This window comes from Ixodes scapularis, unplaced genomic scaffold, assembly GCF_016920785.2.
Source record: "Ixodes scapularis isolate PalLabHiFi unplaced genomic scaffold, ASM1692078v2 PGA_scaffold3__209_contigs__length_174095766, whole genome shotgun sequence".
In the NCBI taxonomy this organism is placed as follows: Eukaryota; Metazoa; Arthropoda; class Arachnida; order Ixodida; family Ixodidae; genus Ixodes; species Ixodes scapularis.
Window position 1 is genome coordinate 94342866 of NW_024609868.1, and position 17765 is coordinate 94360630.

Sequence of the window (17765 nt, forward strand, 5' to 3'; positions counted from 1 at the left end):
CTTTGATCGATGAATCCTTATGTGCCACAATGTTCCAGGAAGTGTTTATTAAATCCTTTTCTAGCACCCTAAGCAATGTGAACCCAAGCTATAATGTTGATCCTTTTCCACTGATGGACCCTATCATAATCAGCCCCGATGGTGTTCTAAGCCTTCTAAACGGCCTAAAGCTGTCATCGGCAACTGGTGTTGACGAAATTAACTCGAAATTTCTTAAAGCTACAAATCAGTACTCCTCTGTTATTCTCGCCCATCTTTTTCAGCAATCACTTGACACATCATTGGTACCTTGCGACTGGAAAATTGGTAAAGTTATTCCTCTACATAAATCTGGTGATAAGCACTTTCCTATCAACTATAGGCCCATCTCGCTAACCAGTGTTCCCTGTAAAGTTCTAGAACATATAATTTATACACAACTTGTTAACTTCCTAGAGTCAAATTCATTTTTTTCCCCAAATCAACATGGCTTTAGGAAATCATTGTCCTGTGAGACACAGCTACTGTCTATCACTAACGATTTTCATTCAGCATTTGATCAGGGATCTCAGGTGGACTGCATATTCTTAGATTTTGCCAAGGCAAAATCTAAGAATAAAAGTCTATGCGATACAAGGTATCGCATAGACTTTTATTACATAAATTAAGTAAACTCAACATTGATTCTAACGTGTTTAACTGGTTGGTATCATTTTTAACAAATCGCTCGCAATTTGTAACATGTAACGGCATGAACTCCTCCTCCGCACCCGTCGCTTCCGGCGTGCCCCAAGGATCAGTTTTGGGGCCTCTACTTTTCTTGATCTATATTAATGACTTGCATGAGATGGTTTCTTCTTCAATTAAACTCTTTGCTGATGATTGTGCTATTTATCGTGTAATAACTAATGACTCGGACTCGCAAAAACTACAACATGACCTCGACTCCATATTTAGATGGTGCAAACTCTGGTCAATGGAGCTTAACATTAACAAATGTAAAATCATGCGCATAGCCCGCAAAGTTAAATTTACTACCGCTTATAACATTCACAACATACCCCTGGAACTTGTGACCTCCTACAAGTACCTAGGTGTGATCTTAAGTGACGACCTTTCCTGGAAACTTCATATTAACTATGTGATTAACAACGCTAACCGAATGCTTGGCTTTCTCAAACGTAACTTTCCTTTAGGTCCATCGTCATTAAAACTGACTCTTTATAAAACACTAGTTAGGCCTAAGCTCGAATATGCAGCTTCCATCTGGGATCCCTCAACCATCTACCTCATTAACTCACTTGAAGGAGTTCAGAACAGAGCTACACGTTTTATACTGGCCAACTATAACCGCACAGCAAGCGTAACGTCAATGAAAAGCACATTATTACTTCCGACCCTCGCACATCGTCGCATGGTTTTTCGAATCTCCCTTTTTCATAAAATCTATCACCATGTTCCTTACCTAAAAGCCCAAATGATAATCCCCCCATACTTTATTTCAGCACGCCTTGATCATCGTCAAAAAGTTGGTGTACCATTTTGTCACTCTAACGTTTATTACGCTTCTTTTATTCCAAGAACTTCTAACGATTGGAACCGCTTACCTGCATCTCTCACATCAATGACTGACCACGCTCTTTTTTGTAATTCTATTACCAACCTCATGTTCCCTATTGTTTGAGTTGTTTGAGATTTTGTTCATTGTTCCTTGTGTATTCTTATTGCTTTTATTTCCCACTCCCCTCTGTAATGCCTTTGTGCCCTGAGGGTAAAATAAATAAATAAATAAATAAATTCCTGTGCGACACAACTATTCGAAATTATTCATGATCTCCACGTGTCTATTCATTCCTTACTTTTCATTGATGCTGCTTTTATCGACCTCGCAAAAGCTTTCGATCGGGTCCCCCATAATAGATTGTTATACAAATTAAGTGCATAAATACAAATGAATTAAATATTAAATGAAAAGCGAGCTTCTTATTGAATCAGTTTCAGTTTTTTATGACTAACAAATATATTTCCTTTCCTATAATAGTAAAATCTGGCGTTCCACCGGGTTCAGTTCTTGGTCCAGTATTGTTTCTTCTCTATATAAATGGTATTTCTTCCAACATAAACTCAAACGTACGTCTTTTCGCTTACGACTACGTCATTTATCGCCCCTTTTCTGGTTCTCAAGATGTGTGCATACTTCAACGCGACCTTGACACCGTAAATAACTGGTGTAGCACTTGTCCCATACAAATTAATACTACTAAAACTAAGGCTGTAACCTTCACCACCCAAATAAATGTCGCCCGCCATACGTACGAAATTGGAGATGATGAGATCGCAAATGTAACATCAATAAAATATCTTAACGTACATCCTTTTGCTAATCTATCTTGGAACCTTCATACTGAATATGTAATTAAAGAAACCTCTAAAACTCTAGGATTCCTCAAACGTTCATTATCTCAGGCTAAGAAAAAAAACATGCTTCTGGCGTATACCTCCCTCGTAAGGTGGCAGTTGGGCTATGCATCGATTGTTTGGCACCCTAAGCAGATATATTTAGCCAATAATATCGAGGCACTTCAACATAAAGCTGCCAGGTTCGTCGCTAAAAATTATTCTCGCACTTCAATCGCGATTAACATAAAACTTTCTTTCAATGTTTCGCCCCTTCATTGTCGAAGACGCATGTCCTTCTTTTACGAGCTCTATCACGGCTCATCTTCTTTCAGACACGCGTACATCCATTCGCCTCATTATGTTTCATCTCCCGTCGACCATCCCTTCAAAGTACGTCCCATCTTTGTCCGCACCAACTAAATCAAAAACTACCCACTTCTTATCGCCACTTGCGAATGGAACAGCCTACCCAGCGATATTGAGCCCGATCACCTCTGCCCAAATGTTCACCACTTCAATAATTAATGTATAACAGCGTATATAGTCGTGATGTATTGTTAACTAGTTTTGTGTGCGAATTTCTGTGTTTGTGTTTATGAACCCTCCCCCCCCCCCCTCTTACTGTATGTAATGGCTGAAAGGGTCTTTAGGGTAAATGAATAAATAAATAAACCGCGTTTCTTCTGAGCCTAAAAATAAACTAGTCAACTGTGAAAGCTCGGACTCCACTTGACTGCGGTTTTGGCGGTCAAGCTGAATTTAGGAAAACATATATATCCTTCAGAATCTGTAATATTAAAAGAAATATTTGATCTTGTCAGCAGATTTACTCGTATTCATGTATTAGCGGGCGTGTTCACCGCCATTTTCTTATTTACGGCTTTTTTTAAATCTATTTCGTGTTCTTTTTTTTTCGCGAGATGACGTTAAACTTCAAAGCTTTGGAATCTCATTCTCAATCGCGGGCTCTAATTTGAACACTTGGCGAAACAGTCGGCGAGGAATCCGGCGGCCGTGATTGGCCGGCGCCGCGCTTGATCTTCACGCCGTCCAATCACGGCGCTCGAATTCTTCGCCGACTTTTTCGCCAAGTGTCCAGACTAGAGCCCCTGGGAAGAGTCTGAGCTTTCCGCCGTGGAAAGTTTATGAAGGCGAAAGCCTGATATGTCTCATCGTTCAGTTGACCTTCGAAGTTCTTGAGGGAAAACACGTCGGCTACACGAAAGGTACCGAACCGTTTACGTGATCACTCAGGCGAATTACAGGCAATGAAACTAAGAAGGATGAGAAAGCGAATTAAGAGGAATCAAAGTAAATTACGAGGAATTAAGGTGAATTAAGAGTAATTAAAGAGAAGAGTAATCAATGGGAATTAAGAAGGACTACAAAGCGAATTAAAAGGAATCAAGATTAATTAAGAGGAATCAAAGTTAATTAAAAGGAATTAAAGTTAATTAGGAGGAATGAAAGAGAACTAAGAGTAATCAAAGCTAATTAAGAAGATTTAAAGTGAATTAAGAGGAATTAAAAAAGTACATCACGTATCTGGCATTAATGCACCGGCGCTTGGGCTTTCGCCTTTCAAGTCGTCTTAGGCATAACATAAAAGACCCTGTAAATTTTCATTAGTACGAGTCACGGTTTGATTTCCTTGGCTGACATCCCGTATACTATGTATTTGTTCTGCGATGTATTCTTTTTTCTTAGATTACCTTGCATTTACTCGCGAATTTTCGTACATAATAATATACTGAATGCGTTATCCCGTACTACATTACACTAAACGTCCTCATTCTAAAAACAATTACCTGTGCAATCCATTTCTTGCAAACACACGGGTAGATGCAGGTGAGCAATCACAGCAAACAACGGAAGTATTACAGCGAATACGAAGCTCAGAATTCAATAACAGCAGGCGATGTGGACAGGGACAATGAACGTGACGTTGCGTTGGTTTTGCAGGACACACCAGATTTCGTATTCATAATCGTATCCTGAGCTTGATCATTTGCTAAGATCCAACCGTTGTTCGCACTGATTGGTTGCCTGGATTTTCTGCAGGAAAGTGAACCCACGCGATTTCTAAAGAGGACATTATGTCGCCTGGAAGCCATCTGTTCATACACATGAAACCGGCGGCTTGATTCTATTAAAAAAAGAAACAAAAAAAAAAAAAAACACTGCACCTAATTTTGAAAAAGAAGACTGCTTTTTACCAAATCCAGCTAAACATCCCTTGATATCTATTTTTACCAGTGGCGACTAAAGTTCCTGGATATGTACAGTGCCCCTCAAACTTAACGCCGCCACTCGGTTACACTCGTTTACGCAAATATTGATCTATTGCAAGCTACCCAAAGATAAATTGGTCGCTGCAGCTCCTCGAACACCTTCCCCTGGTTGGGTTCACCAAGCAGTTTGACCACTAGGTTCAGGAATAGCTCAACAAGTGAATAAACCGGACGATCTAGTGGCGGCGTTAAGTTTGAGGGGCACTGTACAAGTAGCGACATTCTTTGAAGCACCGACCTCGTGGCGGTGTAGGTTTTAGGAAACGAATGGCGACGCACAGCAGAGGACTTAACTGAATGACGCCATCTTGTTCCAGGGGAATGTGCTTTGTCATATGTATTGGTTGTCGTTACTTGTAAAAATAATTATCGAGGGACTTTAGTAACGATAACCAACACGAATGACGAAGCACATTCCGCTGGAACAAAATGGCGTCACTCAGTTGAGTCTTTTGCTGTGCGCCGGCATTCGCTTTTTTAAAACGTGCACCGTCACCGACCGTCACACAGCCGGCGCTTTAAAAGAAGGACGTTACATATGTAGAAAGAACGAAGGGTTCCTCTTATTTATGAATTTCAAATTTAGTGGTTGCGCTCTAAGAAATCCACTGCACTTTTCCTTTTTTCTTTTTGCAGTGAAGTTTTTGGGAGGTCAAGTCGCTGCATTGTGCGAAGCGAGCTCAGCAAACGAGGAAGTTGAAAATAAAAAAAAAATAAAAACAAAAGAGTCTGCGTTCTGAAAATGAGCATGCCGCAAGTATGTGAAACGTCAATTTCGGTGTCACAGAGCAGAGAATTTTTTAGGCCTAAACAAATATTGAGCCTCGACATTCCCTGCGTAAATTGAAGCGATTGACTCTTCCGTGTACTTCGCTAAAACGACGGCATTTTAGAAAGAGCGTAGGATCGTTTCATTCTAGACAAGACGGGACTATGTCCCGTGTCCCTTCACAATTGACTGCTCGACTTGCGGCAGGTATCGACGGCTGGCACACGGATGGCTCAGCTACGGGCGGCCACTGGCGGTGGGAGGCATCGGGCGCCTCCTGGGGCGGATACCTCAAGTGGCACCCCGCCGTCAGGCTCCGCGTCCTGCCGGAGTGTTTGGCGCTGCGCAGGAGGTTCCGCAGCGGGTCTCGCTCGCCGCTCTCGCTGGACCACCAATACATGTGGTGGACCAACGTCCACTGCGACCTCCGGCTGCCCTTCGTGTGCCAGAGGGACGCCGACAGTATCGGTATGCTGTCCGTCTTACCCATGCGCCACTAGAACTCGTCGTCACTCACCGGAAACTACAGGGCCAAAATGTTAGGGCGCAAACGAGCTGGTGCTGGTTAAATTTAACCAGCACCAGCTCGTTTGCGCCCTAACATTTGTCTTAGTCAAATGTTAACATTTGACTAAAAACCCCGAGCCTGGGACAAAAAGGGACGGACAAAGTCTTAAGTCTCAAGAACAGATGAAATTCATTTGACAACGAAAGGGCTGCTTATGTACGCATCAAATGCTACACAAAACACTAGAGACTATAAAGAGAGAGAGAAATTGGGAATCCCGTGCCACAAGCAGTACAACAAAGCAACCTTTACAATAGAACTGAGAAGCAGTGACCTCCTTTATGCAATGAAAAACAAAAGTCAAGCATTTTTCAACACTGTTCACACAGGCAGTGCCCCCAACAAACCCCAAAAGAAAGACGTTTCAAGGATCAATAAAAACGTGCACTTTTCTGGCGAAAGCCGGAACATTAGAAAAGGAAGGACGCAACGCACCAAATGACCAGTACCCAACACAAAACGAACTGATCTCGATGGACACGCAAAAATCATGTTATCAAGAGCTAGAGCTTCTGCGCATGCGCCATGCCAACAGCAGCGCCACCTCAGTGTCGTGACGCAAAGGCTTTGTATCCGTGCAGTCCCGAAGGGAAACGCGCGCAGGGTCACAAAGAGACAATGATGTGACGTAATCTGGTTCCATACAAAACCCTGTCCTAGGTCCCACCTGAACTAAGAACACAACCCGCCCAGGCAGTGAAAGACTAATGGTCATCATTCCCTAGGCACCAATCGAACTAAGAGCCACACCCACCCTATAATGCTACCGCATTTAAGCGCGTTTGACCAAATGACCAGACATGCAGCCTTTTTTTTTTCTTAATAAAACGCACAGACATGTAACCTCAAGTGTGCATTTCTCTGCGCAAGGCTGTCTGCGAACCGGCATCCCGTATTCTGGACCGGCGAACGTGACGGAAAATGGAAACGCCTGCTTGTTTTGGGCTGACGTCGAAATCGCACCCATGGTGATGGCAGACTCGCCACAAGATTATCCGGTAAGCTAAGGGTCATAATATTCCAAATTACTGCTTAACTCACATTTGGACATACGACGGCACCAACGACTTTTCACGTTGACAATGTGCTTATACTTCAAATTTGCAGTCGGTGACGTGTTAAAAAACGCCCCAGTCAGAGTTTTGTGCCTTTCAGAGCACTTCTACGCACGCACAGCCTGCATGGTCTCGGAAAAAGACAAGCTCGCGATGGGGGGGAGGCGGAACTTTTACTGCATTATAAGTCCGTCACCGACTATGCTTTGACAGGGTTTGCGTACAAAACCAACGAAGATCAATTGTTACGACATAGCGAAGGACCTGAGGGATAGTATTCAATTCAATACTTTTCAACATATAAATCTCAATTGCACGGCGCCTGTCCCGCAGTAAGTCTATGCCAAAATGCGGACACTTCAGTTTAGGGTTAAAAACGTGAGATAGGTCGGCTGGCACTGTACCTCATGAAGTGACCGAGGTGACTTTTCTCTCTATAACTGAATGTATTGAACCTGAATGCGTCAGTGTGTTCCGTTAGATTTTCCATTCGCGGCACCAAAGAGCTGTGACGGTCATTGAATTACGTTACCGAACAATCTACTACCTAAGGCACACAAGGGTTTGTGTATCTGCCGCCTGCCAATTAAATTTCGTGTGCATATTTTAACACGACCACACTCGTCCACCATAAAAAAAGACTTATTTAATGCACTTGAAAAAAATAAAATCTTCACATGAATCTAAAGCGCTCCTTAGGCGCGAAAGTCACGAATTCATTGAAATGAACAATTGGGAATGTCGTTTTTTAAATACGACGCCAATTGACGGCGTGTACGATCAAAAGCGTCACTGTTACTGTTTAAGAAGTCAATACAATGTTTTTAGTAGGATTTATTCGGTTATTAAAGGAGCTGTGCCACGATATTTACGTTAAAAAAAATTTCAACTTCTACTTTTGATATTATTTTCTTGTCACAAAGGACAGAAAGCCTATCCCCTTCCTTCAAAATGCTGCGATTCCGCCGCGTAATCGCGAGGCAAAAATTAGAATATGAAAATTCCGAATATTGTGCAAATACCTGCTCGATAAAAGGTAATTTTTCTATATATCCTGTTGTTCCAACCTAAGTATAAATCCGGCAAAAACTTGGTATCATCGACAAAACTTTTATTATACGGAGTTTTAGTGGCGCCATATATCCTAGGTTCACAAAACCGTCAGCTCTATTTGCTCCCGCAAACAGCCGCCAGAAGCGGGAGGGGGACGGGGGCAGAGCCGGACGGGGATGGCCGGACCCAGAGGAGACTTTGCTCTTTTCGCCATGTTGATCACGCTGCTCAAGCACGTAGTCACGTGGTCGCGAGCGGGTGAGTTCTCGCTGCTCACTGATGGCTCTAGAGAGGGAACTTCACCGGAACCCCACGCGTCCCCCATTGACGTCACAGCGCACGGGACTCGGAAGATGGTGAAGGAGTTGAGAGGTCACGAAAACCTCAATCTTTGTCCATTTTTAAGATAAAAACTAGGACATGCAGGCAAAAGCGGTTTTTGTTCTTTACTTCAAAAAGGTCGAGACACCAACTCCCAAATTATTTAAGCAAAACACTGAAATTGTTGCACAGCTCCTTTAATTACGCGGTTGTGGGTAATGTTTGCTGAAGAAGTTACAGGCTACAAGACTTCCCCATATTCCCTTCAGCATGTCGGCTGCAATTGATGGTAAGTCGCCAGGATCGCAACTGTCGATGCAAATTCTGGTGGTGGCGTCACGGGAGGAAACCACAGAAGGGCGCCGCCTGATCATCTCGCTTCCCATTCTTTGCGGACGAAACAGGACGATATGGGTCATCTTATTGCAGATACGCAACCATATAGACGCGTTCCATTTCAGGAGCTACAGGGCCACAACTTTTGCCGTAGCCCGGACGGAGACAGCCGACCGTGGTGCTACGTTACGGCATACGACTACGAGTACTGCGATATCCCGCACTGCCCCGCACACATTGAACGTGAGTAGTAACTCTTTCGAACGATGCCATTCCAGGAGCGGCATAACAACCCACGTTGCTATGGGCAACTCCGGCCAAAACTCAAAATTAAATAAATTACTGATATCGATGTAGTGATACAAAATACGACCCCAGCCAAAATATTACGTCCGTGGGACGCTGCATTCGCAACTAATGCCGATTATAAAAATGCGACCCGCCGCGAGCCGCTGCTCCTTAGCGGGCGGCCAGCGGGTTGCCGATCGCTAAAGCAACATTGGGCCGTGACGTCAGTATCGTTCTCTTTTTTTCCTCCGGTCCGGGCGTTGCGCGGAGTGCGCTTCTTTGAGCCGCCACCACCGCTACTTCGGCTTGTGATTGGCGTGTTTAACCGTTGCTTTTATCTGTAGCCCGTGTAGCTTCGGTAAATCCATTTGTTTATTTGCTTCTGAGGACTCCAAGACTCGTTTTAGGGAGCAAGTCGGTGCGCCCAAGACTACCCAGCTGTTCCTGGAAAAATACCGAGTGCAACATGTAGCGCTGTCGGCTGCTCAAACAACCCGCTGCGCAACACAGAAGTGCTTTTTCATAAGTTTCCAACGGACCGGAAATCGGAGAAGCTGTGGGTTAACGCTGCTCGACGAGTGGACTTTGGACTTCGGCTTTTACGCGCGCGAGGAAAAAAGAACGAAAAAACAGACGTGTACAGCCCAGCACACGTGCGTTCGGGCGCCGCGGCCCGCGCCGAAGAGCCTGAAACCTTCGTGTCTGGAGACTGGGACTGACCCGCAGCGCGAAAGCGAGAGGGCCCCCAGTACTGTACGTTACTTGCAGCGCGGCGTAGTACCGCCGCTCCATCCACGGAGCCCCGATGGCAATTTAGGCCTAGCGATGAGTATACGGAAGACCGCAAACACGGCGACAGCCGCCGAGTACGGCAGCGAACGAGTTCACTCGTTTTCCAGCCGCTAGCTTTTGGGCATACAAGCGACGAGTACGGCATAACGGGCGTATACGGCGGCACCGCACGAGTTCACGGGTTTTCCGGTCGCTAGCTCTCGATTATACGCACTAACTCTTGCTACATATGCTGGGTAACTACCACGTATACAGAATTAAAACAAAATCAGCTTACCTCCTATCTTTAGACGGCTAGCGCAACAGAGGTAGGTGCCGCTTGGCCTGCGTACTCGTTGATCGAGAACGACCTTTACGTCACGTTCACATAGCGGCCGATTTCCAGTGTTGCCGGGGCCTCGAGCGGCTGGTTTCGGTTTTGTTGGCCGCGCCCCAAATAAAACTTTGAAGCGTCGATATCTTTAAAACTACGCGCAATGACGAGAAAAAAATTACACCTTGCTATTCAGAGACGCTGACTGCACTAAAAACAGTCATAAACCCAAAATCGAAAGTATGGACCGGAGTTGCCCTTTAAGCTGAAAAAAAAAAAAAAAAAAAAGCATTATGTTTTGAGTTTGCGTAACAATGAGCTTCGCATAATTTCAATAGAGATGCCAAGTTTTCAAATGCACATGGCGATAACTTGGTAGATAATGTTAGAACACACCATAGATGCGAACATACGAAATGTTTTCTCCGTACTGTGTCCAAACTGTACGAATTTGTTTTTCAGCTTCCAAAAAACTTGAACCGCGATGCTGTTATGGTAGTTTTGTATAATCTCAGAAGAGAAAGAAATGAAAGTGATCAATACCTCGCGTTCTTCATAAGAAACTTCAGAAACAAATTTGGCATAGACGGTTGAAGAAAACGTTTTAGTGTGATACTATAAAAATTCGCCTACATTTTTGTGCAAACCCAAACAACAGTTTGGTCTAACCAGTTATTTATTTCGCGTGTGTTTTTTTTTTTTTTCTTCTTCTGTGCCCATGCCGCGGTGCAAAAAGATGTGAACACACCTTAGTTGCACTTTTCAAGTATGAATGACTACCACATTCCCTACTTCCCTTGACCAATTGCAGAACGTAACTCTCTCGTTACTGACAGCTGCTTCGACAACGAGTTTCGGTGCAGCCCCCATCAGTGAGTAGGTTTCGTCACAAATACCGTCAACCTTATTGGCGGGGAACCGGTCTTAAACCCTATAGTCGCACGGCCACCCTTAACCGCAGTTACGCATAAGTGTGGTTAGCAATCACCGCCAAATACACCCTGGCAAAACGGGCACCCTTTTAACTGTAGTTAAGTCTGACCTCAGTTACACCTAACTGCGGTTAACGGTGCCTGTGTAACTTACTAGAAGGTATTAGAACTAATGATTTTTATTTGAATTTTGCACGATAACCGCCGCATTTTTGCAGTGGTCGGTTAGGAGTTGTGTATTACTCTACAGTATCGTTGTTTTCCTGAATTAACTTTTTATTATAATTATTTATTTGTTTTATTTATTTGTTTGCCTAAGGTTACTAAGCGGGTAACTCCTATAGAAGCACCGTAACGCAATTACTGGAAACAACATATGAATTGAGTGAGTGCATAAATAAACATTTTCAAGTTGATATCATATTTCTAGACTTCGCGAAGGCATTCGACAAGGTTTCCCACGACAAGCTTCTCGTTAAATTAAACGTTGTTCTTAAATCTGTCTGATTATTAAAATGGTTTGAACACTACCTAAAGGGAAGGCAACAGTTCGTAACATACAACAATGAAGCTTCAGTTACATCGCCCGTAACCTCGGGAGTATCTCAAGGGACAGTTCTGGCACCCATGTTGTTTTTAATATTCATCAATGATATAATTAACAATATAAATGTTCGCATAAAATTGTTCGCAGATGACTGTGTCTTATATACTGAGGTAAAATCGCGCAACGACCAGATAGCATCAAACAATAACCTAAACAAAATTTACAAGTGGTGCAGCGATTGGCAAATGACATTAAATGAAAAATGTATGTGTATGACTATTTCACGTAAGAAACTCCCCCTTGACTTCAATTATGAGTTATCTGGTCACAAACTAATCAAGGTAACAACCTTCGATTATCTAGGCGTCATTTTTTCTTCTGAACTTAAATGGGACCTTCACATTGATTACATCGTAAAGAGAGCTAACAGTAATTTAAGGTTTCTGAAACGAACCTTGCCGGGTTCGTTTCAGGCTACAAAATTGCTTGCTGATAAAACTTAACTCCGGCCAATTCTTGAATATGCCAGCGTCGTTTGGGACCCTCTCACACAAAAGAACGTAAACAAACTAGAGATGATTCAGAAAAAGTCTCTTAGGTTTATCTTCAACAAATTCGGAAGAAAGGACTCACCATCAAAATTGATGCTTCAAACGGATTTAACATCGCTGTCATCCAGAAGAAAGATAGCCCGGCTAAAAATGCTTTATCTAATCGTGAATGGAGCCATAAGAATACCTCAAGATAAATATATAGCTTTTTCCCAAAGGACCATCACTCGATTCACACACCCGAAAACGATTTTTGAATGTCATTCTCGGGTAGATGCGTTTAAGTACTCCTTTTTTTCGCGTACTGTTTCCGATTGGAACAAACTACCTCGAGATATAGTCAACTGTGAGTGTGTTTTCTCGTTTGCTGAGCAACTGTTATCAACTGTATAAATATTATTTGTTTTGCAATCGGCGCCTCACTGTCAAGGGCGTTCCACTGTTAAAACTCTTGTGTCATATTTGCTACTGCCTGCAAGATAATCTTTTATGTAATTGTTCATGTACTGCTATGTGTATACTTGCCGACACACTGCTGTCAATTGTAGCCCAGAGTTCCTTTCGTGGCATTCTGGTGGCGGAGGCCTACACTTACATTGCAAGCACCTTGAATACATTGTGCTTCATTCTTGTGCCATTCCTATTATATTTTATGTATTGGAACAATAGTATTGATAAATAAATAAATAAAAATAAAAAAATATCGCTAAGGCGATATTTCTGGATCGATGTTGTTCTATTGCTCCGAAATCTGTTCTTCGGCAATCATAATGACATAATGCCGCATTCTCATTGGCCGCGAAACAGTAATAAGATGTTGGAGACTCGTCATGCCCTGCTTTCAAAAAAAAACAGTAAAAAGAATTTTTTTTTATTAAAGTAACTTTTAATAAACAAATCTACACTAAACATTTAAAAAAATTAGAATCATACGTTGCATTTTTTATATAAAAAGAGATCAAACATCGCGATACACCTTTTCCTCCGATATATTGGGCACTTTTAGCAAACCGTTACCGGTGTTCCGCGTACCGCAGTACGGAAGCATTTTTGAAACATGCTTTTAAGAGCGAGCGCCCAGCGGTCACGGTATCACCCGGGCGCGCGCTTAAAAGCATATGCTTCAAGGGCTCCGGTATAATGCGGTACGCGGAACAGAATAACGGTTCCGGGTACTGTCACCGTGTTCCCAAATGTCTCAGTCAACGAGTTCAACGCGACGTTTGCTCGCGATTATAGTTGGGAATGACTGACTGTCATTTAGGGTTTTGTGTGACTCTTAGAGCGCGTAGATTGGCTTCGCGTCATAAAAGGAGGATTTCAAAGACCGCTTTAGGACCTCTTTAAGCTGCTGCAAGCGACTATATTGGAACCCCGGTTTCCTCCTTTCTGCATGTTGAAACATGCCTGCGCAACAGTGACAAAAATGCGTGTCTAGTATTTTAGCGCGACAGCGTTAAGGAGCTCGTGTCGCAGAAAAGCCAGAGCCGGTGGCGTTGTGACAGGAAAATCCTGATTGGTTGATAGGGTCATGACGTCACAGCCACATGACCTCTCCCGGGAATTTCGAACAAACCACGACGCTCACGTGAAACGTGACGTCATGCGTAGAATGAAAGTGCTGAAAGCATGACATGTAATGTAAAATAAAGGTTGCCGTATGTCTCAAATGATTTCCCTTCATAATGTAATTCATTTGCCTTGAATAAAAATTTGAAGAATTTTAGCCGGCATTCGAACCCACGACCCTTTTGTTGCGAGCCAGACAGGCTACGGACTGATGAGGAAGGCGATGCGAACGGGGCCCGGTAACGCTCTCGCGTTCCACTCCTAGAAGGCCAAGCTTAAAAGTCCTCCAAGTTTTCATACACTAGATGAAACCGCATCAAACAGAATCGAACCTCATCTAGCGTTTACTCAAAAGAAAAAGAAAAAAAAAAATACAGTCTCAACTTTTTTTTTTTTTTTTGGCCGCCAGTGTGTGTTTGGAACAAGCTTTGGAGCCTGTCGGTGCAAACACAGAACCGCACGAATTCGCTTTCGATCGACCCTTTTTCAAAACCTCGTCGAGCAACATTGGCGGTCGCCATTTCTCGGGCACGATACTTGTGATTGGATCCGAATCATTGCCGACCGCTGACGTAGCACTCGTGTCCAATACATACTCAGAGTTGCTCGTTAAGCCATGGCCAACTCGAATAATTCATGCAGCAGCTACTACCTAGATAGCGCGTAAATTTTAAAAGGGTCTATTAAAAGCGAGTTCAGGAAGAATCACCTTTGTTTAAAAAAAGAAAAAAAAATTCGTTGTAATTTTCAGGTGTATACGCAAGGAGTGGGTCTGTGACGACGAGCCCGACTGCAAAAATGAACGAGACGAACAAAACTGCGGTGAGTTTTTCTTTTTATTATTATTATTTTTGGTCAAGCCATTTATTTCATAAAACAACTCAGTAAAAAAGTTTTCTTTAGTATATAGAGCAACCTAAGTTCAAAGCCAGGTAAGTTAAACCTCAAGTTTAGTCGTTTAGCTTATACAAATTCTGTGCAAACTAATTGCCAGTAATCGCTTAGGTTATACCGGGCAATTAGCGCCATGTGAGAATATGGTATCGCTTGAGATCTCAACACGTCATAAAACTAGAAATACTGACTTTCCATTTTCAACAACTTAAATCCACGCTGAAAAAAAAAAATCTCAATAACTACAGCAAGTGTATGATGCGAGTTTCTTTTTTAACTACTAAATCCCCTCTAATATCTGCCAAAGAAACTATTCAAATATCAATCCACTAGGCGGCATTCTAGGACTCCCTCCCATTTAAAAGTACTGTAGTTGTTATACTGATCGAATTCAAGGCCAACTATTAACCGATTGGAGACTATTGGTAGAATTAACTTGCGAATTAACGTGATTTCCGACGGGTTCCAAGGAGTTTGACCGTGTTAAGTGAATGCTGGGCAAGCGAAAACGAGAGGAAAGCCGGCGATATAATGTTTTTTGGACGCCTGTTTATCTCGCAAGTTATGCAAGTGACGTCACCCCAGTGGGGAACCCCGGAAAATTTTAAAGTTAGTTTTAGCGCAACCTTTATTTTCCGTTTTCTTAATAGCTATTTCCGATTATCGCAATAATAAATAGCATTCCGGAAAGATTTAAGCGTGGGTATTCCGAAAATGTGTTTAGTTTAGGTAGATCACAAGACAGACATTGTTATAGTGCTGGAGAAACGTAGCTATGTTTCCAGGAACGACCAGAAAAAGAAATATAAAAGAATCTCTGTTCTTACAGTTATTTGTAAATCATTTCTAAGTCAGATTTTCTTACTTATATTAGTATTATTTCATTTATATCGAGTTAAACTGATTTAGATCGCTGTAGCTATAAAAAAGAGTACTTTTTAATCACTGGATGTATTTTTAAACATGGCAGATTGATTGATCAATCCTCCCAATCACTGAAAACAATGTGGAAGAAAGGACTACTTTACATTCAAAGTGCGGAATAACTAACACCTATTTATCGAATAAACCCGCATAGTAGAACAAAACAGCTTGATATTTTTAATATTAAATAAAAAATTGATTTGCTTTTTTTTACCTTCTGATTTTCTTACAATTGGACATTATTCTAGTGCTAGTTTCTTTCCTTCCCGTCCTTATTTACTTGTAATAGGAAGTTATGTGACTGAAGAGCGAGGTGGGCGGCAGTAAAAAGCTCACAGTTCCGATCTGCTCAGAAGACCACAGCTTGGTGCTCGTGTTCGGCCTTATATAGATTTTTCTTGTTTCATGATTCTTTATTTTTTTAATACAAAACAAATGCACTCGGAACACTTGCGGAAAATGTTTGATTTAAACCTTTATAGTAAAACCGGTTTGATTTAAATCGTGATTTACAACATCTTGATGTTAATTTTTCACCCTACCAGGAACTACTGTGGCGCATCCTCTTGACTGATTTTGCTCGTGTCTTTGAAATCTTCGACGCATATCATTCTTAGACCGCGCGTGAGCCCCTCGCGTAGGTGCTCTAGTGAGATGACTGAAGGTTTATACCCGGATTTGTCGGTGTCGAGAGGGGGATATGATAACAATATCAGGACACCTTTCAGATTTGCAGCTGGAGCAGTTTGAGAAGAGTGCCATGACAAGACTGAGGCGTTACGAAGCTGCGAGGTACTATTCCGTCAGCCTTACCAAGGTTTGTAGCATCGTTAAAACAGACTGCTTGTTTTATGAGACAAAAAAAATCCGTGGTCGGTGACATGCCAAGAATGCAGTAGAAGCTTCGCATCCAACTCGTGGTCGATGCGGTGCACCGGGCTTTGGCTGAGTGTGTGTGTGCGTAAAAGTGTTATCAAAGGCAGAAAGCCTGGGCTGGGGGCAAAGCATTTACTCTATTCTTAACTTGTTACCGACTGCACTTCCTATAAGTAGAGTTTCCTTTGTGTTTGTGCGTGACTAAAGTGTACCGTTGATTATTTGTAAAAGACATTCGTAAACACAAGCTGACTTTGCACGAGCCGAGCATGCAAATTATTGATTTACAGCAGAGGCGTGGCTGAAGTCCTTTGAACTATTAAAAAATTCCGAGCACACCTAAGAACTTCTTATGCGTTGCGAATGCGAAAGCATGAATGTCGTTTTTCAGCTCCCTTAGTTCGCCTGCGGCGTACTCGCATGGACGGCCACGTTTTTCTACTGCCGAGGTAGCGGCCGACGAGTGAGGGCGCGCACTCGTGAAGTGGCCACGCCGCGCTGAGCTCGGTCATGCAACCTCTCCCGAGATTGCCCGTGCGGGCTCTGCAGCCAAGCGCTCCCTCTTACCGTCGACCGGGCCGCTGCCTGCGTTGCGCCGCCGTGGAGGGGGCTTCTCTGGTGGCGTTCTTTGTAACTACGCCGCGCGAGAGCCAATGGGAATCTCGTTCCTTGAAACTATAACGCGCAAGCCAATGGGAACCTATCCATCAGATTGCTGCTGCAGACGACAGGTTCCGCTCCATCGGGACAGGAGAAGGTGCCGTTTGGCGCGGCTTCAAAAGCTGATGACGTCGGTTCGCTCCATGGGGCACTTAATGCGTTCGCAGTAATAAAGACATCCCGCTATCTTAACATGCGTACATATCTGATCAGAATGTTTTTTTTTTCTCTTCTTTTTTATCTCCACAGTGTGCAGCCAAATGCGTCAACACGGCAGCCTTCTTGTGCCGTTCCTTCAGCTACACCTCTTCGGGCGGCCTCTGTATCCTCAGCGAACACAACGTGGCCCTCACGGGAGCGCTGGTCCCAGATCCGCGCTTCGACTACTACGAAAACATCGAGCGTCAATGCAAGTGCAACCCGCAGTCTTACGAGAACTGAAGCCGAAAGCAAATCGCACCGCGCCGCTGGGCGGCGTCCTCGTAATAACCAATCGGTTTCACTTTAACTGTGAACGATGCCGAAGCTACAGGCCAAGACTCAAATGCGTGAATTTCGCAATCATGGTGAAACAAAGAACATTTGTGCGGGAAGGTTTATTGATAATGCGAACTCTCGGCACGGTCTGCAGTTTTCCGCTAATTATC

General features: G+C 43.2%; 1 protein-coding gene across 1 annotated transcript in view; it reads left to right on the top strand.

Moving 5' to 3' along the window:
* LOC115322242 (serine protease svh-1) overlaps nucleotides 1–17765 on the top strand; it is a 91092-nt gene that overhangs the window by 26507 nt on the left and 46820 nt on the right. The window contains exons 8-14 of the mRNA XM_040216788.2: nucleotides 5647–5907; nucleotides 6878–7005; nucleotides 8898–9015; nucleotides 10977–11037; nucleotides 14516–14586; nucleotides 16311–16399; nucleotides 17368–17527. Of these exons, the coding sequence (XP_040072722.1) occupies nucleotides 5647–5907; nucleotides 6878–7005; nucleotides 8898–9015; nucleotides 10977–11037; nucleotides 14516–14586; nucleotides 16311–16399; nucleotides 17368–17527 (888 nt within the window). The remainder of the gene's footprint in view (nucleotides 1–5646; nucleotides 5908–6877; nucleotides 7006–8897; nucleotides 9016–10976; nucleotides 11038–14515; nucleotides 14587–16310; nucleotides 16400–17367; nucleotides 17528–17765) is intronic.